The sequence below is a fragment of the Triticum dicoccoides genome, chromosome 2B (genome assembly GCF_002162155.2).
Source record: "Triticum dicoccoides isolate Atlit2015 ecotype Zavitan chromosome 2B, WEW_v2.0, whole genome shotgun sequence".
NCBI classification, from domain to species: domain Eukaryota; kingdom Viridiplantae; phylum Streptophyta; class Magnoliopsida; order Poales; family Poaceae; genus Triticum; species Triticum dicoccoides.
Genome location: NC_041383.1, coordinates 3,509,856 through 3,519,639, shown reverse-complemented (window position 1 = coordinate 3,519,639; position 9,784 = coordinate 3,509,856). Strand labels below are relative to the sequence as shown.

Below are 9,784 nucleotides of genomic sequence, written 5' to 3'. Positions count from 1 at the left end.
TTTTATCGGCGACCTCCGCTCCCCAATCTCCACTGGAGATGTCATCCGTCGTCGCCAAGCGTAGACGTACATCCAATCCAGACCGCATCCTCCAACAGATCCCAGGTTTTAATTACTAGTATTCCCTATCAGCTAATTAAGTAATTTATCTTTGCATACATGATGCCTATATTGCGCACTGCTCAACGTATGATGTATTTTTATTTTCACCATTACGTGTATTTGTGGGTAGAAATTTTTTCATATGAATTGGTTTTGGATGGAACAATATATATATATATATATATATATATATATATATATATATATATATATATATATATATATATATAGCAAAGTGTCCTGTGTATTGCTATGGATCCAAACTTGACTGATACTTGTTCAAAAACTTTTTAAAAAACCTGGTTTTGTTAGATATATTAGTAAAAATATGTTAGGTTTCACCCAGTGTATATATCATTTCTGTTACCATAGAAAAATGTTGTGCTAATCGCTAAGCTAATGAACTGCTGCAATGCAGGGAGATGATTTTGAAAGCGAGCTTGGTTCAGGGTCTTCCATTCATGTTCTATCAGGGCAACAGTTTTGGTAATGGCCACTTCACTTGTCACGTTGTACTCATTGATGTAACACTCTACAGTGCTTGCCATCTCCCCCTTGCATTTTCGACGCTGTATGATGACATCAATAATCATCTTTATGTAAGTATGTATCAATTTAATAATCTTGCATGCACTCACAATGATAGTACAAACTTGGTAACTGATCCCTGCCCCCTTTTCCATAGGTGCCAACACATTTCGATGTGTACAAATTTATAAAAAAATAGACCAATGAAGTTAAGGTAGCATCATAAAAATGACATTGCTAAAAAATAATTCTAAGTATAATCCATACTATGATATTTTTTGTCAAATAAATCACATTTTAGCACTCAAATTGTTGGTCAAAATTATATCTCAGTATGCTTGAAATTGAGCTTCTTACATGTGTGAAAGGAGCAAGTAACATGCATGCAAAAAAATAATTTTGAAATATTATATATATATATACCTCAAATGCACCGATATCATTCATGAAACGGGAAATCTTCCCAACTGATATGACGACATCCGGGACACTAGCAGCCCATTTGAGTGCTGTCTTCATCATTGCATCACTCATTCCAGCCATCATACTCACACATATCGTTGGCACACCAATGTTCAGACTAGTCAACTTGACCTGATCTACAAAGCTTGGCTTGTGGTTCCTGTGTGACCATTTCGCTTCTTGTAGGTAACCAGTCACGTTATTTTGGACCTGCACACAAACAAAGAGATGTAATCCCAAAATTAACGAGAAGAGAGAGAGAGATAGAGATAGAGAGAGAGAGAGAGAGAGAGAGAGAGATGTTGTGACAGAAAAGGGTACATGAACTTACCGCTTTTTTCAGGTGTGCTATATCGTAGTTCGTATTGGCTAGCATTTCAGCCTCAATATTCTCAAATGTCCTCAGCATCTCCATATAGAACTTCTTCAAGTACTCCGGCAGGAGAAAAGCGGCGCTCTTATCCCATCTTGAAGGCCAATTCACAAAAGCAATCTTAATACAAGTTATCGTAGTTTGAAAATTCTTTGTTTGCATGTTAACCTAACCTTTTATTTTTCTATACTCTTTATCTTTCTTCAACACAGTAAGAACCACTAGTTTCACTTTGCTCCATGAGGCAAATAGTGTAACATGACATCAAAATTTCATTATAGGCAATATATCTCATTTGTTACTGCATTTAGATTTTCTTTCATCCATATCTTATTATGGCAACTTATATGTTTGTGTTAATAAAATAATAATCTAATCATGCATCACATTTTCATTTGAAATTGCAATTGTAACCAGATAGTAGTGAGCATTAGCTCATTACTTGTATGTACCAATGAGTGCTATTGTGTTAGGACTTATGAAAATTTCATGTCAACATGGAATTTTAGCTGTGGATCTGCCCGCGCGCGTGGATGGGGTGGGGGGCACCGGGCAAATTGATAATTCACCATCGGATTCAGCTCGTCCACCTCTGGATGCCGTGATTATCCAAAGAATAGTAATATGCTCCTGGTTTGAAGCATTATTTGTATACCATTTTTTTCTTGATAGAATTGCACTCTTATGGTCACGGCAATGCAGGGTGTTCATTTACTTCTTCTTAAATACTAAAATAGTTATTATCCAGTACATACATGTTCGTAATTACTTTATTACTTCGAACATCATGGAAAAATCACGTTGCGCACATATTTATGACTGTGATTGCGAGTGATTCTAAGGACGTATTGATATGATATGGAATCGCTATCTTAGTGGAATATACATTAGATGCATTGACAATTTGAGAGATAAAATGTAGAGCTAAATCAATCCCACCTTTGTATTGCTTCATGTAGCTTCCAACTGTCCTCTAGGGTGGCATGGTTATCATATATGTCATCTAATGTGGTAATTAGTACAATCATCTTTGTGATCATACTTCGAGTGAGCTCAAATTTTGTGTCATAGTACAACACAGAGGCCCATGTATAACCCTCCACCACACGATCGCGGATAAAGCTTAGCTCGATATATCCGAAAAAATGCTTCCACCACCTGTGAATTAATTAAGCAATGTTATATGAACTAGTACATATATAGTCCACATAGAATATAACATCGCTAGCCCCATTAAGAGATAAAAGAACATTGGTCAATTATTACTAAAAGCATGTGCATTACTCTATCACTACACCATTTATGTAATTATCCTACAATGCACAGAAAACAACGAAACACTAAAGCATCATGAACCATTAATGAATATGCATTCTCATATTGATGAAAAAAGGCAACCACGTAAGCTCTTAATTTAGATGACGTTAAGCACTAGAAATGTAGTGGTAACTAGACTTTTGTTTTTTTGTTTGTTTGAAGATGTAGTATGCGAGGGCAACCACCCGTGAATCATTATTGGGTTATATATTCTGTTTATATAAGAAAGATAAATAACATACCTGGTAATAGCTTTGAGCTCCTTCAAGTGGACATTTTGCTGAAGGTTGAAATCCAATTTGGCAAGCTCCAGTAGGATTGGGTTATGCTCCTCTTGTTCGTACTCTAGGATATAATGTAGCATTTCCACCCTCTTATTTGTCCTTGGCATTGGTATCTGAAGGGCATGTTGGACTTGTTGAGCAAGTGGGGTCTTTAAACTACCACTACATGACTCAAGATGATGCCTTGCAAAAGCTATGGCTTCTTCAAGTGCTGGCTCACCATGAATTAGAAGATGAGATGCATTGTATAGACATAATAGTGTCCTGGGTTCATTTGTTATATCATTAATGAAGCTTCCATCTTCACTTTTGAATCGATTGAAAACATCTGTAATCAATAAATAAATGTTGGTGTTCTCGTGACCACATTGTCAATGGAGCTTCTATTGTTGTAGACATGTCGTCCACATTATGAAATATTTTGCAAATAAGGTCACCAATCTAATCTTGATAACTCAATTTCTTAGCCAGTTAAAAATTTGCATATCATGATTTTTCTTCCATAATTTTTCGTAACCAACTATGCATAACAAGAAAAAATTGTTAGGATTATATATACCTGGAGATACACAGTATCCATGTTCCCTCAGCAAGCGAAACCGAAGGGCAACTTCATAGAGGTTGTAGTTACTAAATTCACTCTTCAGGATTTGCCACATAGCGGTGTCAATCTGGTCTTCAAAGAGGTGATCGATTCCGAGATGTTGTAGTTTATCCACTAAGGACATTTTTACCACTGTGTCATTGCTGGATTTAAACAACATACATATGTCTTCCTTCAGTTTTTTTGCCCTAAGCGTCATCCACTGCTTGGATTTCTGCAATGCAAGCATTGAACATTTTTAATTAACCAAAAGGGACAAGGGTTAGCTAGGTAAAAAAATGTCGCCAAAACCAAAAATAGTTGAAAAAATCTAACAACTCGTATCTCCAGTGAAAGAAAATGGACCAAAAGTACATGACTGTAGAGAATAACCATATATCCTTTCACTGAGTCCAACTTTCCAACATATGCCAACCAAAGGCTACCCACATGTATCTTCCAAGGGTGTCGGTCGTGGCCAGCATATTTAATTTCAAAAGCATGCATGTGGTTTCAAGTTGCTTCCACTCAAGCATGGAGTTACACTAGACGATTTACTTATGACTATGAGTGGTGTTGATGATATACAAAATAGACATCCAAAATATGACAAATTTGTACCGCTGGATATGTGAAATATAAAGTCTGTACACATATTCAGATACTATAAGAAGTGTCGACTAGTGAAGTACACACGATAAGCAACCGGTTGACATGGATCTCTAGAGGAGCACGGATGGTAATTAGAAATGTGTTCCTACTTGGGCCCGCAAGTGGTGGGTGCATGGTGTACATTTTGGCACCTCTTGGGCTGGCCCAGCGTAGGCCGGAGTAGTAGATACTAGTACAAAAACGCATACAATAGTTACAAATAAATACCTCTGTGCATGGTGACATTTTGTGCCATAAATAGTTAGCTTTTATTATATACCTGTAACGGCGGTGGCTCATATCCAGCAAAGAAGTCGATCCATGGTGAGGGCTCGTAGCTGAACGCAGGAGTAGCAGCATTGCCGGACGCCATAGAAATTAACAGTTGCTTCTTTGTTTCATAGGTTTAGTAGCTTGGGATATAGATAGCTTTGTTTGGGGAGGAAGGAGAATGTGTGCGTGAGGCCTTTAAATAATGTCCACGCAATGGCAGGTCCATGCATATTTCTCATCGTTAGCAGCCGGCCGGCCGAACTATAAAGGCGACTGCATGCACTACTAATCTACCTACCTTCCGGTTGATTATCCGGTAGTGCCTTTAGACCCGCCCGATTGATGGACATAAAATCATCTATTTCCAACGTGAAGAAATCTATTTTAGCTTGCTATATTTGTGGCTTGCACTGTTCCTTAGTCATTTTGTCTGTTTTTTACATGTCACATAGTATTGTCATGTTTATGTTCAGAATTTACATCCACATACTTGTAACCATCCTCTCTATACATGAATCTTTTGTATTCATTTATTTTGAAAATTGAATATTTATCTTATTTTTTGGCAGTTTGGATATACATCAGATCAGAATATTCTAGCCCTTTCTGGGTGCGGTTGTTTGTTGTACATATACTTAATAGAAAAAAACTGGTTGCCAAATTTACATTCAACTTGTGTTGTAATCCAAAATATCACACTAATTTAAAATTGATAGAGCATGTAAAAATAACAATTCAAAACTATGTTAATTTGTGTAGAATGTACAAAGAAAAATAATGGACCTGCCAAAGTTAAATCAAAGTTTACTTTCAGGAATGTATTTCTTGTCGCATGTATTATATTTATCTTCATAGGATGGATCGTTGGTCAAAGACCATGGCAGCCCCTAGATTGCATCTCATAGCAGACGCACCAGGAGCATTACAGAGTTAGCTCAATGCATGCAATTGGCGTGACAATGTATAGTCAGCAAAACACTGATGCCAATTGTTGTGATCACTCATCATGCATGCAGGTCTCTTATGCATAGAGCCAATAATCCATTGTACATCATTTTTCGATTATACTACATCAAGTTTAAGATGAATGCATGATGCGTATTAGCAGTCGGGCGAATTATACTAGATAGTCCCTCTTCTGATTTATAAGGCCCAAGTGTATCCCTAAATTAATCATTTAATCAAAGTAACACCAAATGTATATCACAAATGGTATATCTTTAGAAGTTTTCTATGGAATATTTTTATTGTGATATGTAGTCACATGTGCCTGCTCCACCATCAGAGACCCAGCGAGTACAAAAAAACTCTAGATAGCTAACACTAATAATTTAGGGCATGCATTCATTACCATCGTTATGCCATGTTATTAAAGTATCATAGCTTGACGGCAACTCCCCCTACCTAACCATAGCTGCCCGGTCCAAGATCTTAACTATTTTTACCTGTGATCCATCGCCTCTACTAAGTCGTGAGGTTGGGAGATGCAAATATTATAGCTTTTATTTGAGGTCTTTTTTTTCTTGACTATGTCAACAACACCAGCGCCTTGCGAAATACTAGTTCTCCTTCTCCTTAAGTTATCCTTCTATGTTGATCTAGTTTTCAGGATCATGTGGTCTAGTAAACAATGCTAGGGATTTTCGTTCATGGTGTGTTGAATAAACTTTGTGCCCTATTCCAGATGGGGAGGGAATTCAAGAGTTTTTATTTGCTGAAGATAAAAATAAAACATTTTTTGCTAAATAAAAAGACAAGCCCACACATGAGATACCTTCGGGAACATTTATCCTTGGTCAAATACAACGGCCCGCAAATTGCAGCGATGTTTCGTATAATTGAAGTTTCATGGATCTTATAGCAGTCTCTCATGGATCTTATAGCATCGTTGGCTCGGCAGCGGTGGCGGCCGATTCCCTCGAGACTAAGGCATAGTTGAGGATTTACCGCCTGGGCCGGTTGATCCGGCAGCCATGAGGTGAGGCGGTAGGACCAGTGATATGTATTTGTCAGTGTGACGGCTCTCGTTGCCATTCAGTAGTTGCGGTGGTGCGGCAGTGCGAGCGACGGAGGGCGCGGTGGATCTGACTTTTCAGCGGTACAGTGGTGGTGTCTTTGGCCGGAAGCGGCCGGATTCGAACGGATTTGGTAGCAGCAGCTGAGTGGGAGGGGAGGCTTTTCTGCATGTTCACCTAAGGGAATGTTCCGGATGGTGGTTTGACTGCACGCGGCTGCGTTTTTGTTTCGCGGCTGCGCATGGTGTTGTATAGTTGCAACACAAGAGGGTGTATTTTAGGGCTGCCTCTAGTTAGGACCACAAAAATATAGAGATTGGGAAGCTGTTGGAGTACCGTTTTTATGTCAAAATGTCGTAAAGAGCATTTTCTTTGCGCCTCTACTATATTTTAAATCACGTATTGGAGATGCTTTATGTGTGTTCATTTTCTCCATAGGTGTCGCCGCCTCCTTCAAATACTTGGCCCTAAGTGTATGCATATGTGGGCAAATATTGGTGGTGCACGAGTCAGGTGAAGGTGCGACCTGGTGCAGCTTAAGCCATTTGCGAGCGGGTGCATGGGACGGGTCCTTGACACTTAGGCTGGTCTGGCTCAGCCATTCGACCGGTTTGGGTGCAGAGAAAAGGATGGAAAGAGGGAAACTTTGACATGGCGTAACCATGACGGGGCTTTTCTTCACCCTCGATTTAGCAGATTTTGTCTCCTACAAAACTATTGGTGCAGGAATTCAAAAGTTTTAGTTTTCTCTAAGATGAAGCCGTTGTGTAGGTAATATGGTACTGGTTCCTATTTTGCATGTCTGCCGTGGTTGTGGTTGTGGAAATTACTTCATCTATCGTTTAGTAGAGAATTTTCTGGGTCTTGTAATTCGTTTGGTAACCGTTCTTTTGTCTGGTTTATCAGCCTAATGCAATGTGCCAGTTTCTCAGCATAGGCCGAGTAGGTGGGTTTCTTTTCGTTTGGACGTGTGGTGCTTATGAGATCGCAAACTGACTACAAAGAAAAGGACATGTACGCGGTGTAATTTGTGCACTGCTTCTCTTGCCACATGTTTTATTGTTATCTTTATATATATGATTGATACTTTGTCAAAGATAACATCGTCTAGATTGCATCCACTTTTCATAGCAGCCGCACCAGCTGGAACAGTATAAGGCACATACCATCGTGAGTGTGACAATCAGGCCTATCTTTATGTAGCTGTGACCACTCAACGCATGCATGCGTCCACGTTTCTCACCGTCAAGTAGCAGCCGGAGGAATCCGGTATATGATCTTGTGCGTATTGGGAATTCGGTGCGACGTCCACTAGATCGACTTTAAGATCTGCTCTTCACTGGGAATGTTAGCAGCCGGTTGAATCATTTTTAGTATACATGCCATGACGTCTTTATGTTCTGCCCCACTAGTTCAAGATCCATGCATGCATTCATACTCTATTTTTAGCAGCCGATAGGAGTCACCTTCAACTACAATGTATTATTAGAGGGTAATATATATGGACGAAAACGTCACAGGACAGTCGGACATCAACAAATTACCATTAGATTAGATAGACACGTCTCACCTCCCTGCGTGCCCGCACACTTTGTACCATGCTAATTAATTGTATGTGAGTAATTTAATGTGTTGCTACCTTGGAAATGTAGTTGCATTCAGACACAAGAGGAACATAAAGTATTTGTAAGGGCCTCCTTTAAGTTGCCAGGATAATCCTCCATCTGTGCCAAACGAAGCTAGCAATCACATTGCGCCATGAATCTAAATTTGGCCTCGCGAGGGTGAGCTAACTCCTATTCAGATAGCCACGGGTCTAAGCGGGGAAAAAGAAGAGAAATAAAGGACAACTACCATGCAGCCTACACTCGAACCCATGGTGAGGATGTGAGGAAAAATAATAGGAAAAGACTCTATGTTGTGGCCCTAGAAAGCTCTAAGGATCAGTTTTGTTTGCATCCTCGTTGTTTCAAGCCTGGCCTGGAGCACGCATGTGATCTTCCTGGGCGGTGTTTGTTTAGTTCCTGGAAAAGATCGTAGTGCCCGGGCCTGGATAACCAAACATGACCAGCTATTAGTCTACCAGGCTTCTGAATTCCTGGTCCTGCGCACCGGCTAATAGCTTCCTGGCCTCTAATACTAGTATAGGGAATTGTGCCAACCAGTAGGACTCTCTTTAGTTTTTGTGCGGACATTTATTCCTTAGTACGAGTACATCAGTCCAGGTAGGAACCAAACACATCTCTGCCTAGCTTGCCTGACCAGGCAAGAAAGAGCAAATTCCCAGGCAGAGTACAGGCAACAATATTCTTCAGGCATGGTGTCCAGGGTAGTAACCAAACTAGCCCTAAATAAAAATATCTATGACCAAACATTATGCATGTACGTAGGAGGCAAAACTAGGCGTCAAACTGACTTCTAACGTCGGCTCAATATCAAAAACATCATATATATTCTTGTAAACCTGATAGAGTATGTGACAAAATTAAAAATCAATTAAAACAACAAATTCCTGGTAGCTAGCATTCATAACTAAAAGGTACCTTTCTTTTGCTATTTGCAGGTCTTGTAGTTCAGTTAGTAATCGATGTTTTGCCTGATTTATTAGTTTAATGGAATATGTAGGTTTTACGTCATAGTTCGAGTATGACAGTGCTTTCTTGTAACAAGTTTTAGTGTTATCTTCGTATGATTGATACTAGGCCAAAGACAATGCTGCCTAGATTGCATAGATGTTTCACAGCAGCCGCTCCAACCAAAACATTGCATGGCTAGATTACAGAAAGGCACAGATCAATCATGGGCGTGACAATGCATATAGTAATCAGGTATATCTTGCACGTACTTCGTGGGTGTGACACGCATTAGATGCATGCATGGCGCATGTTAGCAGCCGGACGAATGCTGGTGGGATGCATGAGAGTTCAAGACAATCTGCTCAATAATTGCGCTAATGCATTCATGTTTGTTGCTTTGTTAGCAGCCGGCGGAGTCACATTCAACTATAATGTTTTATTTAGATATACGTATGAAAACATCACAAGGCAGTCACCACTCAACAGTATAGTATTAAGATTGACACCGCAGTCACCATTCATATAGTCATTTGCGGTGGCAACTAAAAGATATAATAAATTTGTTGAGAAATATAGGTGCGCTTTGACACAAGAAGAGCATAAATATTTGAATGCGCCTT

The 9,784-nt window shown here is 39.4% G+C and overlaps 1 protein-coding gene across 1 annotated transcript; it reads right to left on the bottom strand.

Annotated features, from left to right (window-relative positions):
• Window positions 1-440: 440 nt before the first annotated feature.
• LOC119366693 (tau-cadinol synthase-like) lies at window positions 441-4,673 on the bottom strand. The gene is made up of 7 exons (XM_037632447.1): window positions 4,581-4,673; window positions 3,626-3,884; window positions 3,025-3,394; window positions 2,405-2,623; window positions 1,424-1,559; window positions 1,054-1,302; window positions 441-671 (listed from the first exon to the last, which is right to left on the bottom strand). Exons 1-7 carry the CDS (start codon window positions 4,671-4,673, stop codon window positions 441-443), a joined length of 1,557 nt encoding a protein of 518 aa, XP_037488344.1.
• Between the last annotated feature and the right edge of the window lie 5,111 nt (window positions 4,674-9,784).

Excerpts from the sequence above, each read along its gene's own strand:
- LOC119366693 (XM_037632447.1), bottom strand. The coding sequence starts at position 4,673 with ATGGCGTCCGGCAATGCTGCTACTCCTGCGTTCAGCTACGAGCCCTCA. Across the intron at positions 3,885-4,580 it reads ATGAGCCACCGCCGTTACAG|AAATCCAAGCAGTGGATGAC; the intron begins GTATATAATAAA and ends CTTGCATTGCAG. Across the intron at positions 2,624-3,024 it reads GAGCTCAAAGCTATTACCAG|GTGGTGGAAGCATTTTTTCG; the intron begins GTATGTTATTTA and ends ATTAATTCACAG.